The following is a 16397-nucleotide window of genomic DNA, read 5'->3' on the forward strand; positions in this document are numbered from 1 at the left end:
TCAATAAAAAAAATGGGTTCCAATTCCCTTGAGCAGGGATCTGTTGTTTTCTGAACAGCCCTTGAGCTAAGAATGGCTTTAACGTCTTTAAATGGTCGGGAAAAAAAGATTTTGTGACACTTGAAAATCCTATGCAATTCACATGTCCATAAGTAAACTTTTGGTGGAACCCAGTAACACCCATTTAAGCATCATCTAGGTCAGCTGTCTTGCTGTACGGCAGAGTTGGGTACTTGAGACAGAGGCCCCACAAAGCCTAAAATACTTATTATCTGACCCTTTACAGAAAAAGTTTGCCGACTCCTGCTCTACAGGATTGGCCACACAAAAACCTTGGGCATCACGGGTGATTTACAGAAGATCTGCCATAACTGTGATTGTTTTAGCCTTGCTGAGAAGGTCGGCTGATCCATAGGCAACTGCCCTGGCACGGGGTCGGGGTGGGGCTTAGGGGACCTGGACTCCTCTGTGAGCCTCAGTGATATGCTCTGTGACCTGGGGCTGCAGGAGGAGCAGGAAGGAACTGAGGAAGAACCTCCATGGAAGTTTCAGGAAACACTGGGAAGGCCCCAGGCAGGGAGGCAGGCAGTTATGATGGCCACTCAGACAACGCTTGCAGAATGAATCCAGAGAGCTGTCTGTTACCCTGGACAAGCCGGGGGCAGTGGGTTCATCAAATGCTTATTAAATAAATAAAATAATTCCCAAACCAAACTGACTCATAGTAGCCCTGTAGGACACAGTAGAACTGCCCCACAGGGTTCCCAAGGCTGTAAATCTTTACGGAAGCAGACTGCCGCAACTTTCTCCTGTGGAGCGCCTGGTGGGTTCAAACTACCGACCTTTCAGCTGAAGCTGAGCGCTTTAACCACTGTGACACCAGGGCTCCTAGAATAAAAATCAAAGACACCATGAAGTGAGCACGCATGATGTCCAGGCCCCAGGGCCAGCACCTTCACGTGCATTATCTCATCTGCCCCTCAGCAGATCCTCAGGAGGAAGGCACTATTAATATCCCCATTTTGGGGAAGAGGAAAGGGTGAGGCCTCATGCCGACATGCCTGTGAGCAGGCGAATGAGCCAGCACTTTTCCTGCTCATCTCCTTCCAGAGAAAGACAGTGGGGACGGAAGGGTGTATTCTTCAGGGGTCCAGGAAAAGTCGTCCCCATGTGCAGTCCAGGAAAGGGTGACCATTCCCTGGGGTGGGAATGGTGTGCACTAGGCCCCCGATGCCCCCTCGGTGAGGTAGACTCCAGGGTCAGGCTGCACTCATGTCTGTCTCTCCTTGAAACTTGATGACTTGTCAGTACATCAGCCTCGTAGCAGTTGGTGCCTGTGAGTCCACTCCTGAGCCCTAATCTCTCTACTGACACAGTGTCTGCAACAAAGCAAAGGATTAAACTAGAGATGGGAGGGGCACCAGGGTCCTTCCTGCCTCCACCCCCAGACAATTCCTTCATCTTAGGAACCTTTATCACAAGCTGAACAGAAAACCAACTCCAAAGACATGGTCACTCCCCTGCCTAGCTCAGGGCTCGGAGTAGGAGCAGAATGAATGAATAAAACACACTGGTAAGGTACCCAGTGCTGTGAAGTCGATTCCGACTCATAGTGACTGGTAAGGTAAAGGGGGCAATATTCTCTTGGGAGGGAAGGTGGTGTTGGTAGCCTCACAGGGGTGTTTCTAGGATGATGTCTCACGTCCTGCTTTCAGCCCACACAGCTCTGCATCCAGCAGCTCCAACAAACAAACCAGTTCTGCACGCTGCTGCCCAGTCGGCCCCAACTCACAGTGACCTCGTGAACAACAGAAGGAAACACTGCCCAGTCCTGCACCATCCCCAAGACTGGTTGCAGATCAGACTGCTGTGATCCGTAGGGTTTTCATTGGCTAATTTTTGGAAAGGTGTGCATCAGGGTTGTATTCTCTTACCGCAATTATTCAATCTATATGCTAAGCAAATAATGGACTATATGAAGAAGAACAAGGCATCAGGATTGAAGGAAGATTCGTTAACAACCTGCGTTATGCAGATGACACCACCTTGCTTGCTGAAAGTGAAGAGGACTTGAAGCACTTATTGATGAAGATCAAAGACCACAGCCTTCAGTATGGATTGGACCTCAACATAAAGAAAACCAAAATTCTCACAACTGAAGCAATATGACGATAAACAGAGAAAAGACTAAAGTTGTCAAGGATTTCACCCACGGAAGGAGAAGTCAAGAAATCAAAAGACACATTGCATTGGGCAAATCTGCTGCAAAGGACCTCTTTAAAGTGTTAAAAAACAAAGATGTCAACTTGAAGACTAAAGGTGGGCCTGACCCAAGCCATGGTATTTTCAATCACCTCATATGAATGCGAAAGATGGACAATAGATAAGGAAGACCTGAAGAAGAATTGACACCTTCGAATTGTGGTGTTGGCGAAGAATATTGAATATACCATGGACTGCCAAAAGAACGAACAAATCTGTTTTGGAAGAAGTACAGCCAGAATACTCCTGAGAAGCAAGGATGGTGCGACTTCATCTCTCACACTTTGGACATGTTATCAGGAGGGATCAGTCCCTGGAGAAGGGCATCATGCTTGGTAAAGCAGAAGGTCAGTAAAAAAGAGGAAGACCCTCAAGGAGATGGACTAACACAGTGTCTAAGTGTCTACAACAATGGGCTCAAGCATAACAATGATTGTAAAGAAGGCACAGGACCTGGCAGCGTTTTGTTCTGTTTTACGTAGGGTTTCTATGAGTCGGAACTGACTCCAAGGTACCTAACAACAACAACAATTTTTGGAAGTAGATTGGCAGGCCTTTCTTCCTAGTCCGTCTTAGTATGGAAGCCTCCGCTGAAACCTGTTCAACATCATTGCAACACACACGCCTCCACTGACAGACAGGTGCCTGCACTCGATGTACATTGGGCCAGAATGGAGCCAGGGTCTCCCACATGGAAGGGGAGAATTCTACCACCTAACCACCTCTGCTGCAATGCCCACACCACCCGCTGGATGACTGGACCCTCAAATAACTTAAGGGGCCTGGCTGGCTAGGATGGGGGCCAGGATTCCTGCAGTAGAGAGGAAGAGGGAAAGCCAGGCTGTGCCCTGAGGGTGGACTCCTAGTGGGCCTCCCCACTTTAGATTGGCAGAAACTCATCAGGGCAAGAACAGCCTGCTTCAGGCCACAGGGGGCCTTGGAGAGGCTCTCCCTACCCCCATGGAGAAGCCGCCCTGCAGGGATGTCCTCAGAGGGATCAGGATGGGTGTGGAAGGGATCATGGAAGGTGGCCCGAGGGATATAAGGGGATCTGCCTGAGCAGAACTCCCTGGTGGTGAGCCTCATGACAGTCTTCCCGGCAGGTGACCCTCAGACTGGGTGAGGGCTGCAGGGAGGCTGACAAGAAACAGGGCACTCAGGCTTGAGCCGCCCACCAGGGTAGCTCAGGCAAAACTATGAGTATAGTGGGATCCAGACATGGGGGGTGGTGGAGAAATTTCATCTGCTGTATACAGAAAGCCACTGAATTATACATTTAAAAGGGGTGAAATTTATGGTATGTGAAGTATATCTCAATAAAGATGTTAAAAAGAAAAAAGAGATTTCAACCCTGCACCCCCCCGCCCAACCCCGTCCTGTGACCTTGATTCTATTTTGAAACCCAGTTCAAATGCAACTTCTTCCAGGAAGTCTTATATCTTTTCTCATGTTCCCATCCCATCCCTCAAGTCCTCAGTGGTGCACCTCCTTATACAAAGTACCAGCCATTCATGTTGACCTGGCCTTGAGACCCTCGGAGTCCAAGGCTCTGGCCCCTGAGGACTGAGATAGGGGGTGGAGCCGGTGCCCTCTTGAACCTAGGCTGGGCGGTGGGGACTTGACCCTCTCCCCTTTCGATGATAGGCTCCTCCCTGTCATCCTGGGCCTTGGGGTCCTCACCTGGTCATGGAAGGCCTGTACACCCCAGGGATGTGGGAGAGGCTTCCCCTCCTGAGCCTGGGAGATGGGCCAGGAGACAGAGCATGGGCTCCCATTTGACAGAGGAGTACACTGAGCCCAGATGGATGAAGCCTGCTGAAGATTCTGATTTAAGGGGTGGCTGGCAGGTACAGTGGCAGAGGGGGCAGACTCTGAAAAGGCCCCAGCCCCTCCCTGACCTCACTGCTCCATCTCGTTGCCCACTCCTGATGCTCAGCTGAGGCCTAGTTCTTCCAGGCAGAACTTCAGGGTGGAGATTTCACAGGTAGTGCAGAGGGCTGGCGCCCAGGCTCCTAGGACTGCAGTCCAGAACTTCTGGCTGGAATGCTAAACTCTTGGAGCCCCACCTGGACCTGGACCCCCCCACCTCCGCGCCTGCAGCAGGATTTTGAACCAGGAACCCCAGTAGCGCATTTTAGGGACTAGAGGGACTGGGAGATTCGTCCAAAGAGGCCTGCCTGCCTGGGGTGGCGTGGCAGCGCCAGGAGGACGCCTTCTCTCGTGCTTTACCACTCCAGGCCTGGCCCTTTAAACCTGAGACTATGATGTCACCGTAGCCAACAAGGGACGGGTGGGGGACTGCAGACTTGAGGATGGACTGCATCTCCCAGCAGCCTCTGGTGAACCACACCCCTCCCAGCAGGCCCTGACTCGCCGCAGACTATTAACCCGTCCAGTGCCGGTTCTCCACCGGCCTCTGAAGTGTCCAGCTATTCTGCGGTGAAGGTGCGGGCGGGGTTCCCATAGCGGTCGCGTGCGGGGGGGAGTGGATCAGCGCAATCCTTGGGCCTGGCATAGCACGCTGGCCCGTTTCCTGCCAGTGTGCTGGCATCTCCCCCAGCTTCCTGGTGCAAACTCTTGAGTCCTACTCATTCTCCATGCAGACTCCCTTCCAGAAGCCAGGGGTCCAGCCCCAGCGAGGCCTGCAGCCCACGCTGCTTTCCGGCTTCCAGAGTTGGAGCCAGCCTTCCTCCCGAGTCCGGAGTCCGCATGCAGGGTTTTCGCCCTGGCGTCTGGTCTCCCCCTTTAAGCGGCGCGGGGACTACATCTCCCAGAGGCCCCCGGGCCCGTCTGACGCAGCCCCCGCCCCCCGCCCGCGGGGCGGTGGGGGCCGGGCGGGGGGAGGTGACTTGATGTCATCCTGAGCAGCTGGGCGCGGGTGCCGGTGCGCACTGAGCTGGGCTTCGCTGCGCCGCGCCGGGTCCGAGTCCCGGACTCTAGATAGAGGTCCGCGCGCTGCTAGGGCAGCCAGGAGCCCGCCGTGAGCCCACGCCCCGGCCCGGGGCTGAGCTGGGAGGATGCTTCAGCCCCCTGAAGCCCGCGGGAGAACCTAGGAGCTCCGCCGCCTAGCCCCAGCGCCCTGAGCGGCGTCGCTGCCTCCCACCCCCACGGGCAGCCCCTGGAGGTTGGGGACCAAAGTCTGGGTTTCTGAGAAGTGAGTGTTCCTCCCCGCAAGGGGCCGACGAGGCTTTGGGGACAAGGAAGGAGGAGCTGAGGTGGGGAAGGGTGCCCGGGTTCCAGAGAGGGGTGGCATGGGGAAGAGGCCTCCACTCTGGGGAGTCAGTGGTGGCCCCATTAGAAGAGTTAGCTGCAGGGCCAGGGGTTCCATTCTGTAAGGAGCAGGGATGAGGATTGTGTGGCCATTCGGAAGAGGGTCTGGCTTCGGGTATCAGGGTTGTTTTGGAGCCAGGGGCCTTTGGTCTGGAAGGGAGACCATGGGAGAGCAGTGCACTCCTATTTTAGGGTCTCGGCCAGGGTAGGAGAGAAAAAGAGACTTGGCACTCAACTGCAGTCTCCCAACACTGTCTTTCCCAAAAGAAGAGACAGACTAGCTCTCTCTGTGTCTCTTTCTTGCCCACTTTTCTGCCTTGACTTCATTTCAAAAGAGCCAAGTGGAAACCCTAAGTGGACTCTGGGATTCCCAGGAAGGACCTGAGGTCTGAGACATCCTTGCCTCTAGCCTGCCTGCCCCCCAGGACTGGACAGCTGCCAGAGGCCCTGGGGGGGGGCCCAGGACTGTGGTCGTGTCCCCCCCCCCCCCCCCCGCCCCATGCTCCGACAGGATGGGCCCAAGTTAGTAAGCCCAGCCTCACTCAGTGATCTCCAGGCTCTGAAGCACCCCTCAGGGTTCTGAAGGCTTGACTGCTGCCTGGCCACCATGGAGACGAAGCTGCCCCCTGCGAGCACCCCCACCAGCCCCTCGTCCCCGGGGCTGTCGCCTGTGCCCCCACCCGACAAGGTGGATGGCTTCTCGCGCCGCTCCCTGCGCAGGGCCCGGCCCAGGCGCTCCCACAGCTCTTCTCAGTTCCGCTATCAGAGCAACCAGCAAGAGCTCACGCCACTGCCCCTGCTCAAAGGTGAGCTGGCCACTGTGCAGGTCCCCTGAGCCTCAAGGGGGGTGACCAAGGCTGCCAGGGCCCCTTCCAGCCCTGAGACTCCACTGACCCTGCAGTCCTCTTTGCTGACGCATGGCCTGACTGGCCTGTCATCCTTGGGGGTGGGGCATCTGCCTGTGGCACCACCCTGGGGGGCAGATCCAGGCCAAGGGTGGGGCTGCAGCCTGGGTTCTAGGAGGCTACTAGCAGCCCAGCCAGCTTCTGGGGCCCTGGAGCCTGTGTGTGACCTGGCCTCTTGCTGTCACTGTAGTCTCCGCATGCCAGGTCACAAGGTCCAACTGGCTGAGCCAGAGGGTATCCGAGGGATCCTCTGGCCTGAGCCCCCTTCCACTTCTGGCTGGTAGAACAGGGTGCCACATATGAGAGGAAGGCAGGCCCCCAGGTCTGTCTGTGGTCTTGCTCGGAAGCAGACCAGCATCTTGCCTGGGTTAGGAAGTTGTGAAGAGGAAGCTGCCCCTCACCTCCCCCACACCCTGGAGTGGAGGGTGAGACAAGGGCTGTTTGCTTTCTGCGGGGGTCAGAGTGGCCCTAGCGGTGGGAGGACCCCCTTACCCAGAGCTGCGCAGCTAGGGCCTTGGCTTAGCACCCCTCGCTCCCCAGATGTGCCGGCCTCGGAGCTGCACGAGTTGCTCAGCCGCAAGCTGGCCCAGTGCGGGGTGGTGTTTGACTTCCTGGACTGTGTGGCTGACCTGAAGGGAAAGGAGGTAAAGCGGGCGGCCCTCAACGAGCTGGTGGAGTGCGTGGGGAGCACACGGGGCGTCCTCATCGAGCCTGTGTACCCAGACATCATCCGCATGGTGAGCACGGGCATCAGGCTGCGGGGGGCATGCGCCACCCAGCCTCTGGGGGGCTCAGGGGCGTGGGAGTCCTGGTTCCCCGTGCAGGGAATAAACCCTACATTCTTCACTTGGCTGCACAGCCCCCATCTTCCGTCCCCTCCTGAGCCCCACTGCCACCCTGCACCTGGCCACTCAGTGCCTCCCAGGCCTGTCGCATCTCCACCCCTTTACTCTGTTCTCCCTGAGGCCTGGAGTGCCCTTCCCCACACCCCTTACCTTCAGTGGTCTGGCTCAGGTGCCCCGTCTTCCATGAAGCCCTCTCTTGGTGCCCCAGCTGGGGATCTTTTTCCTTGCCCAGGATGTCCATAGGTCCTGCTGCTTCTCTTCTCCTCTCCCCACTGGACTGCACCTGCCTGGAGGGCAGGGATGCTGTCACCCGCCGGGTCCCCAGTACTAGGCCAGAGTCTACTCATGCCAGGTGTCTAGTTAACAAGTGCTTGAGCAGTGAGTCACTGAGCAGTTGACAGGTGCTGAAGTTGATCCTTTAGGACTTTGGATGAGGAACCCCCTGGCTTCCACCTTCCCAACTCTTCCTTAAAGAACCCCGACTCTGCCCCTCAGATCTCAGTGAATATCTTCCGGACCTTGCCGCCCAGTGAAAACCCTGAATTTGACCCTGAAGAGGATGAGCCCAACCTCGAGCCTTCGTGGCCACATCTGCAGGTACGAAGGGCTGGAGAGGGCAGGGGTCTGAGCTTCAGAAGAGACCGAGGAGAAGGGGAGTGGCTTTTCAGGCCGTGGGGTGTTGTGTGAGGGCCCTGTGGGGGGAGAGTGTGGGAGGCTCTTGCTAAATGCACCTTATTTGTCTTCTGCCCCCAGCTGGTTTATGAGTTTTTCCTGCGTTTCCTGGAGAGCCCAGATTTTCAGCCCTCTGTGGCCAAGAGATATGTGGATCAGAAGTTTGTCCTGATGGTGAAGTGGGGAACCCAGGCTGGGGAGGGGGAGCGTGGGGCGCAGGGCCAGGCTCTCTGAGGGCTGGGAGATAAGATGGAAGAGTCTGGGGTTGGCCTCCTGCCTGACCCCTAACCTGGGTCCCCCAGCTCCTGGAGCTGTTTGATAGCGAGGACCCGCGGGAGCGTGAGTACCTGAAGACCATCCTGCACCGGGTCTATGGCAAGTTCCTGGGGCTGCGGGCCTACATCCGCAAACAATGCAACCACATCTTCCTGCGGTGAGTGCCCGCTGCCTGGCCGGCGGAGACCTGGGAGGGGCAGGGAGAAGATTGGCCAAGGCCCCTGAGCTGCTGGGCCAGCAGAGCGCTGGCTTACTACTGAGGTTTTTCTTGCATGTTGATTATACAAAGCTTTCGCAGCGTTTTGATTTTCATTTTACAGGTGAAGAAATTGAGGTTGACAGAGATGAAGTGGTTTACAGGGAGTAGGTCAATGCCAGGGCTTAAGATCTAAATTCTTTGAGCCTTTTCATGTCTGGTCCTAAGAACCCAAAGAAAGAGCTACTTTTGCAAATGTGTACTGAGCACCAACACGTGGACCACATGGCGCTGGAGCCAGATGGCCTGCATTTGAGTTCGGGTCCTGTATCTGGGTGAACTTGAGCAAGTCCCTTTCCCCCAGCTGGTCTGTGAGTTTTTGATGACGCTTTCTCTTAGTTCCCTCATCTTAAGTGGGAATAATGCTTGTGGTGAGTCAACCACAGCCATCAAAATGAAATGAGGGGAGGCCTGCACAGCACCCTGTATAGCTCCTGCACTGAGCCTGGGACTGTCACATCTGCTCGTGTTGCTCTTAGTTACAAAGTAGGTAAGCCATGAGCCCTGGCCTCCAGAAGCTTGGAGTCCATTCAGTTCTCCGCTTGTTAACTTTGGCGCAAGTTTCATTAAGGTGCAAACCATGTTCATTTAAGCTCTAAGCCTCGATTTTTTCATCTCTATAGCGGGGTCTATGAGTCCCTGAGTGATGGCAAATGGTTAACGTGCTTGATGCTAACCAAAAAGTTGTCAGTTCCTGTTCACCCAGAGGTGCCTCAGAAGAAGGGCCGGGTGATCTACTTCTAAAAAATCAACTACTGAAAACCCTATGGGGCACAGTTTTACCCTGACACACACGGGGTCACCCTGATTCAGAGTTGACTCAGAGGCAATTGTTTTCTTTTCATGGGTCTAATCTCCTGGGAGCTTTTTGAGAAGGCACAGTAGACAAGATGTACTAAGTGTTTGTCATGCTTTTGTTTGACCAGCATGAGGAGTGGAGGATGCAGGCTAAAGCCTGCTGACTGGGTGGGTACCAGGCGGTGAGGGGTGCTTCCTAGAAAAGAGGTTTGAGCTGGGGCTCCGAGTAGCAGAGGGCGGCAGAGAAGGGTGTTTCAGAGGCGGGTGTGCTGCTTAGTGCCTGGCTTGGGCATTGGGTGAGGGAGGGGCGGGTGGGCAGGGTGGCAGAGAGGGATGGGGCCACCCTGGTTGCTCAGATCCCTTTTCCAATCTTCTCTTGTCCTCTGCAGGTTTATCTACGAGATCGAGCACTTCAATGGTGTGGCTGAGCTGCTGGAGATCCTGGGAAGGTGATTTTCCGTGGGCCTGAGCTGATGCTTCTGGGAGGAGGGACTGGGGCCTCATCCCCTGAACCCACCTTCCCTTTTCTGTCCCCTTCCTCCTCAGCATCATCAATGGCTTTGCGCTGCCCCTGAAGACCGAGCACAAGCAGTTCCTGGTCCGGGTCCTGATCCCCCTGCACTCTGTCAAGTCGCTGTCTGTCTTTCACGCCCAGGTGAGGCCCAGGTCTGGCCTTGCCAGCAGGGAGCTCCCCACAGGGGCAGGCAGCTGTGTGGGGCCTGGCAGGCTAACCTGCCGCTCAGGCTCCTGCACACCCAGGCCCCAGCCACACTGAGTCACCGACTCACGGGATCATCTCCCACTGTCGATTTCTTTACTGATGCTGGTCCATCTCCCTTAGGGTGTTCCCATGACCCTTTAAGGCTGATCTCAGATAGCAGCTCTGTGAGGCCTCCCCAGCCCCTTTCTACCTGTCCTAGCAGCGTGAAACACTCCTGCTCTAGTCCCATTGACTGAGATATACGATTCTTCAACAGTCCTTTGTGCAAAGTTGGTGCAAGTTTGCTGTTGTATTCCCAGCACACTGAGCACATTGCTGGTCCATCTTAGGTGCTCAGAAAAGGCTGGTGCATTAGAGCACATGACACAGCACACGAGCCCTGGCCTAGGCCTGTCCTGAGTGGCCAGTCCCTGGCCCTGGTCCTCCCTGACCTGAGCCCTCGCCAGGGCCTATGCTGGGTGGCCAGTCCTGGCCCTGGTCCTCCCTGACCTGAGGCCTTGCCTGGGCCCATCCTGGGTAGCCAGTCCTTGGCTCCTGATCCTACCTGACCTGAGCCCTCTCCTGGACCTATGCTGGGTGGCCAGTCCATGGCCCTGGTCCTCCCTGACCCCAGTCTTCTCTCTCTCCGCCGCCGCCCCCCATCCCCGCAGCTGGCATACTGTGTGGTTCAGTTCCTAGAGAAGGATGCCACCCTGACAGAGCACGTGAGTACCTCTGGGGGGAAGGTGGGCTCCCACCTGTGCAGGTCTGACTCCTTTCTGCCTCAACACCACAGGTGATCCGGGGGTTGCTCAAGTATTGGCCCAAAACCTGCACCCAGAAGGAGGTACAACGGGGCAGGGCTCTGAAGCCCACCAGCGGGGGTGGGAGGGCTTAGCATCTGGAGGGTAGTCAGGTGTGTGTGGGGGGATGTGAGCGCTGCCCCCCTCTGCCCTCACCCCCTCAGGTGATGTTTCTGGGGGAGATGGAAGAGATTCTCGATGTCATTGAGCCCTCCCAGTTCGTGAAGATCCAGGAGCCCCTCTTCAAGCAGGTGGCTCGCTGTGTCTCCAGCCCCCATTTCCAGGTATGGGGCAAGGACAGGAGGGGATGGGAGCCAGTGTATGGCCAGGGAGGGGTGGCTGGTTCACCTAACACAGCTTCCTCAGTTCTCAGTTTTTCCCTGGCGGGCGTGACAATGGGGAGACACTGAACTGGGGGTCAGGAACCTAGGGTTGAGCTTCAGGTCTGCCACCCAGTGGCTGAGGGGACTCGGGCAAGTCACTTCACCCCTTGGGTGGTGGTGAGGGTGGAAGAGATCATGAGTGTAAGCATGTTTGATAAAATAAAACATCCCCCAGAATGGGATGGGCAGCGTTACCTCTTTTCCCTTTTTTTAACGGCCCTTAAATTTCACTCGTCCCACTTCAGGGCCGGCCAGGCTTCCTACACCACCCAGGCTGGCTGCCACTTATGGCCCCCTGCATGCTCTGGCTTCTGGGCAGGGTCAAGAGAGCGGGGAGGGGATGACAGAGCAAGAAGGTTACAGACTTTCTCCCATTTTTAGGAGCCCTAACTTGGTGGAGGTCAGCTCTTCCTCACAATTATTCTAGTGCAGTACTTCGGTTTAGTGCACACCACACTGGATTCTTGCAACAGCCTTGTGGAGCTAGGCATTGTTAGTCCCATTTTACAGATGAGAAAACTGAGACTGAGAGTTAAATGCCTTGCCCAAGGTTGCGTGGCCAGTCTGCAGTGGAGCTAGGATTTGCCATTGAGGGTTCCAGGGCTCAGATGAGTCCTGGGGATGGGGCAGTGGGTATAGGGAACCCTGGGTTTTGGGGTGAGGGGTGGACAGCAGGCCTTGTGTGCCCAGAGATGCCACCACCAGGCTCTGTTGTCTCGCTTGGCCCAGGTTGCAGAGCGGGCTCTGTACTTCTGGAACAACGAGTATATCCTGAGCCTCATTGAGGACAACTGCCACACTGTGCTGCCTGCTGTGTTTGGGACCCTCTACCAGGTCTCCAAGGAGCACTGGAATCAGTGAGTGCCAGGGCTTGACCTAAGTCCCAGAGACAGGGACCAGGAAAGGCCAAGATCCTGGGCTTACACCTAGGTGGAGAGGGTAGGGAAGGCATCCACCCGAAGGTGGGCGAGGTGTCGGCGAAAAGAGCAGAGAGACGGAAATGCTTATTGGGTTTAGGGCTAGCTGGCCAGAAGGCAGCCCAGATGGGTGGGGGCGTGGCAAACTGCAGTTGCTCTCATTCCCTCCTCCCTGTCTTGACCCTGCCCAGAACCATCGTCTCTCTGATCTACAATGTACTCAAGACCTTCATGGAAATGAATGGGAAATTATTCGATGAGCTCACAGCCTCCTACAAGCTGGAAAAGCAGCAGTGAGTGTCCCAGGCTGGGCAGGGGGAGAGGGGAGGAGCAGGAAGGTTGGAGGAAACCCGAGGGGACTCCCCTAGGCCCCACCTGACCAGATGTTTCAAGCTTCTCTCTCCTGTTCCTGACACTTCTTCAGATAATCCTTTCACATAGTTCTTCTGACCCCCTGTAGTAGTGGTGCCCCCCTCAGCCTGGGCCTCGCAGAGCCATGCCGAAGGCTGGGGTTCACCTCCCCTTGGCGTCCCCTACCTGCAGTGCAGGCCCCTCAGGAAACAGGGTTCCTGCCTGCCCCTCCTCAGCTGGGGGCTGGTGGTGAGGGAGGCTGGGCTGAACGCGCGGGGGGCCCAGGACAGGGCCTGCCTCACTCACCCTCTCCCCACCAGGGAGCAGCAGAAGGCCCGTGAGCGCCAGGAGCTGTGGCAAGGCCTGGAGGAGCTACGGCTACGCCGGTTACAGGGGACCCAGGGGGCTAAGGAGGCCCCCCTCCAGCGGCTTACGCCCCAGGTGGCTGCCAGTGGGGGTCAGAGCTAGAGATCCCCACAGAAGAGGAGCGCGAAGCCCTGAGTTACCAGTCCCTCCATCCCTTCTGCCCAGGGGCCCAGAGACACACACCTACCCCTGGTTTGGGCAGATGGGCTCTGAGGACACCCTGCCTGGCCCGAGAGGGCAGCTTTCACTGGGAGGAGAGGAGAAGAAATGATGGTCTTGGCAACAGAACTCTAAGGCCCTCGTGGCAGGATCTGACAAGGACAAGCTTGACCAGGAAGCTGCCATCAGGGATCTGCCCTGCCAGCAAAGTTGGGCTCCAGACAGCTGCAGGCAGGTTCCTGGTCCTGCTCCCAGCCTTGGGCAAGGGGGCTCCTCCCTGAGCCTGCCCCTACCTCGTGCCAGCGCGAGGTCCTCCTGACCCCACCGTGGAATCCATGGTCTATTTATTCTGTCCCACTTACCCCCACCACAGACGGGTCCTGGGCCTGGGGTGTCCTCTCTCCCTCCCCTCCCTCGCCCTGTATGTCCGCGTCCCCTTTTTATTTATTGGGCAGGGGGAGGGGTGAGGGCACAGATGGACAAGAAGAGATTCCCAGTGTCCTGGGGCAGGGAGTCACAGTAACCATGGTCTAGCCCCCTTCCCCTGGCTGGGGGTGGACTCAATAAAGAGAGAAACTCGGAACTGCTGGCTTTATTTAGCTGGGGCGGGGCAAAGGGGGAAGCGGGAAGACTGGGGAGAAGGGGCAGGCAGAGACCGGGAAGGGGCAAACCCCTGTTTTCTCAGGAGGTTAAGGAGTGACAGCTGCAAAAACCTCTCCTTTAGAAAAACCCCACAGCAAGTTCTTGGCAAGGTTGGGGCTCCTTGGAGCTTTCTGGACCCCAGAGCCTTTCCCACCGGAGTTCCCAGCCCGCTGCCCAAGAGGGGGAGGCAGGGAAAGAAAGGGCTAGTAGCGGGAGAGGCGGCACATGTCGCACTGACAGGCCCTGGCCGTGAAGATCTCGAAGCCCTCCTGTTGGCCACCTGCACACTGCAGCTGCACCTTCACCTGTGGGGGAGGGAGGCCAACTTCCAGTCCCATCGGGGCATCTCAGACCCTGTCTCCTCTCCTCCCCCCACCCCCAAACATGCTACCGTGGGGCCCGGGCCTCCTCACCTTCTTCAGGCCGCTGATGGTGCAGCACTGCGAGACAGAGGTGATGTTGTGGCGATAGCCACTGGCCACCAGCACGGAGTGCCGGGAGGGGAAGGCACTGGACTCACAGTGGCCGACACAGGCCTGCGCCACGTGGGAGCCCTGGCAGGTGCCTTGGTGATCACTTCGCACTGTCACATTGAAGGCTAGAAGGAGAGGCACACCCAACTGTGGTCTGTGCCCCCATGAGGCTCTGAATAGGGTGCTGCCTACCCCATGGTCCCGCCTATCAGCTCCTTTCTCCCACCCAGAACTCCTGCTCCTTCTAGCTGTCTGGTCCCAGGTTACTCACGGTGCAGGTGGCAGCCTGGGATGGAGGCTGCCCCAGCCCAGCCTTCAGTGACTGCCAGGACCAGCAGGCAGAGGAGTAGGGTTTGGGGAGACGCCATGGGCACCTGCAGCACAGTGGGGAGATCTGCCTGTACCTGGGTGTGCAGGTGGGAGAGGGGTCTTTAAACGCAGCAGGCTCCAGGTGAGGGCTGGTGAGGCGGGCCTGTGTGCGGCTGTCTCCCTTGTATCTGCCTGTGTGTGTCTGCCTGCAGTGTCACCAGTGGGTGTGACTGTGTGTCACGCACTGTGTAGTGATTCTCCCTTGGAACTGCCCTTACACCCTGGGGCGCCAGCATCTCCCTCCCTCCAGCCGCCCCATCTCACTGCAGGCCCTTCATCTGCAGTCCCGGCCTCCCCAGCTCCTCCTGCCTCCGCTTGCTCACCACTTCCGAAGTAGGACCAGAGTGGCTGTGGAATCTCTTTGTGCCTCCTGCTGGTCTCCAGACTGGTTCTGGCTCCCCTCTGGGCTTTTATTTGCAGCATTGGGGAGCCCCGCCCTCGCCCTCGTGGAGCTTGGCTTTCACTTCATGCCTGCCTCCCCAGCCAGAGGCGTCAGAGCAATCCCACCTGGGAGAGGCTGGCCTTCTCCCAGGTGTCCTCAGAGTGCTCTGCTGCCTGGACCTCCTTTCTGTCCAGGTGGCTGCCTGAGGTCAGGGGTGGGAGGAGAGGTCAAGACCCTGGGATGAGCTGGGGCCACCTGGGTCCTCTTCTGTGCTGTGTGATCTTGGGCAGGATGCTTCCCTCTTCAATGCCTTGCCGCCCCAACTACCAACTACCACACTCAGCCCCGAAGAGGAAAGGGACCAGGGAAGGAGACCCTTAGGGACATCACACTAGTGGGGTATCCTGAGATATGCCTGATGGCAGGCCAGGGGAGGTGGAGAGGGGTCCCCAAAGCCGTTCCAGGGTTTCACTTTTACAGTGTCAGCTGGGTGAGTACTCATCCTGTGTGTCAGCTACAAAGGGGCTCTAAGCTGGTGGGTCCCCCCCAGTCCCTGGAATAATAGGACCTGACTCCTGAAAGAGCCCAAAGCTGTCAATCCCTGTAAATTGGATCATTTTGTCTGGTTCCTGTGTCACAGGTGAGGCAACTAAGGCTCAGAGAAGGGAGTTACTAAAGGTCACACAGCTAGTTAGTGTCAGGGCTGATATCCAACACAGATGTCCTGTCACACTAGGGGAAAGGATGTGGACAATCGGGAGAAGCCCCCTCGTGAGCAGAAGCCGGAGGGGCAGGGGGAGCAGAGGGCTGGGGGAGCCTGTGGTGACTCTGGGCCTGACCTGCTTAGAAGGGGGAGAGCCTGCCAGAGCTGGAAGGCACTCCCATTAACTCCCACTCTCTCATGTTCCAGATGAGAAAGCAAAATCCAGAGAGAAAAGCGACTTCCCCAAGGCTTCACATAAACCGGTCAGAGTCATGGTGGGTGCTCCGCCCTGCTAGTCCTGGAGCTGTGCCTTCCAGCTGCTTTGTAAAGCAGGCCATGTTTGGGTCAACGGGGCAAAGAACATCAACAGTGTTCGGGAGGAGCTGGTGTTCCCATGAGGAGCCCTGGTGGTGCAGTGGTTAAGTGCTCGGCTGCTAACGGAAAGGCGGGTGGTTGGAACCCACCAGCTGCTCCCCTGGAGCAATGGGTTTTGTGTTGGGTTGGTGTTCCCATTGACCCTAATCCTCCAATCCTTACCCCCACGGGCCTCCCTTCAGTCTGTGTCTTCGTGAGCTGCAGCCCACCTCTTCTCCCCACCAAAGGGAAAGGCCCCAGATCAAGGGGCTCAGAGCGGCCTCAGAACCCCACCCACAGCCTCCCACTCATCCCGGGAGCCCTCCAGCATCCTGACGGCTCCCAGCTCAGTTAATAGACTTCTGGTGACAAGGGCTCCTTCCCTCACAAGGTAGCCTGTCCTAATATTGCACATCTCTCCCAATTAAAAAGTGATTCCTTACGTTAATGAGAGAGACGCAACTCAGAAAAAGAGGGTGAGAGGACTGTACAACTGAAAGGATATAATCAC

The 16397-nt window shown here is 56.9% G+C and overlaps 2 protein-coding genes across 2 annotated transcripts; one reads left to right on the forward strand and one right to left on the reverse strand.

The window, feature by feature from the left end:
• Positions 1 to 5092: 5092 nt before the first annotated feature.
• PPP2R5B (protein phosphatase 2 regulatory subunit B'beta) lies at positions 5093 to 13541 on the forward strand. Its single transcript, XM_049892420.1, has 14 exons — positions 5093 to 5416; positions 5868 to 6338; positions 6978 to 7174; positions 7778 to 7879; positions 8036 to 8128; positions 8257 to 8387; positions 9674 to 9733; positions 9831 to 9939; positions 10656 to 10709; positions 10781 to 10831; positions 10952 to 11071; positions 11900 to 12027; positions 12279 to 12380; positions 12759 to 13541. The coding sequence occupies exons 2-14, from the start codon at positions 6140 to 6142 to the stop codon at positions 12904 to 12906; spliced, it is 1494 nt and encodes a 497-aa protein (XP_049748377.1). The 5' UTR covers positions 5093 to 5416; positions 5868 to 6139; the 3' UTR covers positions 12907 to 13541.
• Positions 13542 to 13603: 62 nt separating this feature from the next.
• On the reverse strand, positions 13604 to 16217 carry GPHA2 (glycoprotein hormone subunit alpha 2). Its single transcript, XM_049891856.1, has 5 exons — positions 16181 to 16217; positions 14955 to 15031; positions 14350 to 14482; positions 14019 to 14203; positions 13604 to 13910 (listed from the first exon to the last, which is right to left on the reverse strand). Exons 1-5 carry the CDS (start codon positions 16215 to 16217, stop codon positions 13809 to 13811), a joined length of 534 nt encoding a protein of 177 aa, XP_049747813.1. The 3' UTR covers positions 13604 to 13808.
• Positions 16218 to 16397: the final 180 nt, after the last annotated feature.

This window comes from Elephas maximus, chromosome 7 (assembly GCF_024166365.1).
Source record: "Elephas maximus indicus isolate mEleMax1 chromosome 7, mEleMax1 primary haplotype, whole genome shotgun sequence".
Taxonomy (NCBI): domain Eukaryota; kingdom Metazoa; phylum Chordata; class Mammalia; order Proboscidea; family Elephantidae; genus Elephas; species Elephas maximus.

Coding starts and splice junctions, on each gene's coding strand:
- PPP2R5B (XM_049892420.1), top strand. CDS start 6,140: ATGGAGACGAAGCTGCCCCCTGCGAGCACCCCCACCAGCCCCTCGTCC. Junction 12,028..12,278: donor TCCAAGGAGCACTGGAATCA/GTGAGTGCCAGG, acceptor GACCCTGCCCAG/AACCATCGTCTCTCTGATCT. Junction 12,381..12,758: donor TACAAGCTGGAAAAGCAGCA/GTGAGTGTCCCA, acceptor TCTCCCCACCAG/GGAGCAGCAGAAGGCCCGTG.
- GPHA2 (XM_049891856.1), bottom strand. CDS start 16,217: ATGCTGGAGGGCTCCCGGGATGAGTGGGAGGCTGTGG. Junction 15,032..16,180: donor GGATGAGTGGGAGGCTGTGG/GTGGGGTTCTGA, acceptor CCCTGACCTCAG/GCAGCCACCTGGACAGAAAG. Junction 13,911..14,018: donor CCATCAGCGGCCTGAAGAAG/GTGAGGAGGCCC, acceptor CCTCCCCCACAG/GTGAAGGTGCAGCTGCAGTG.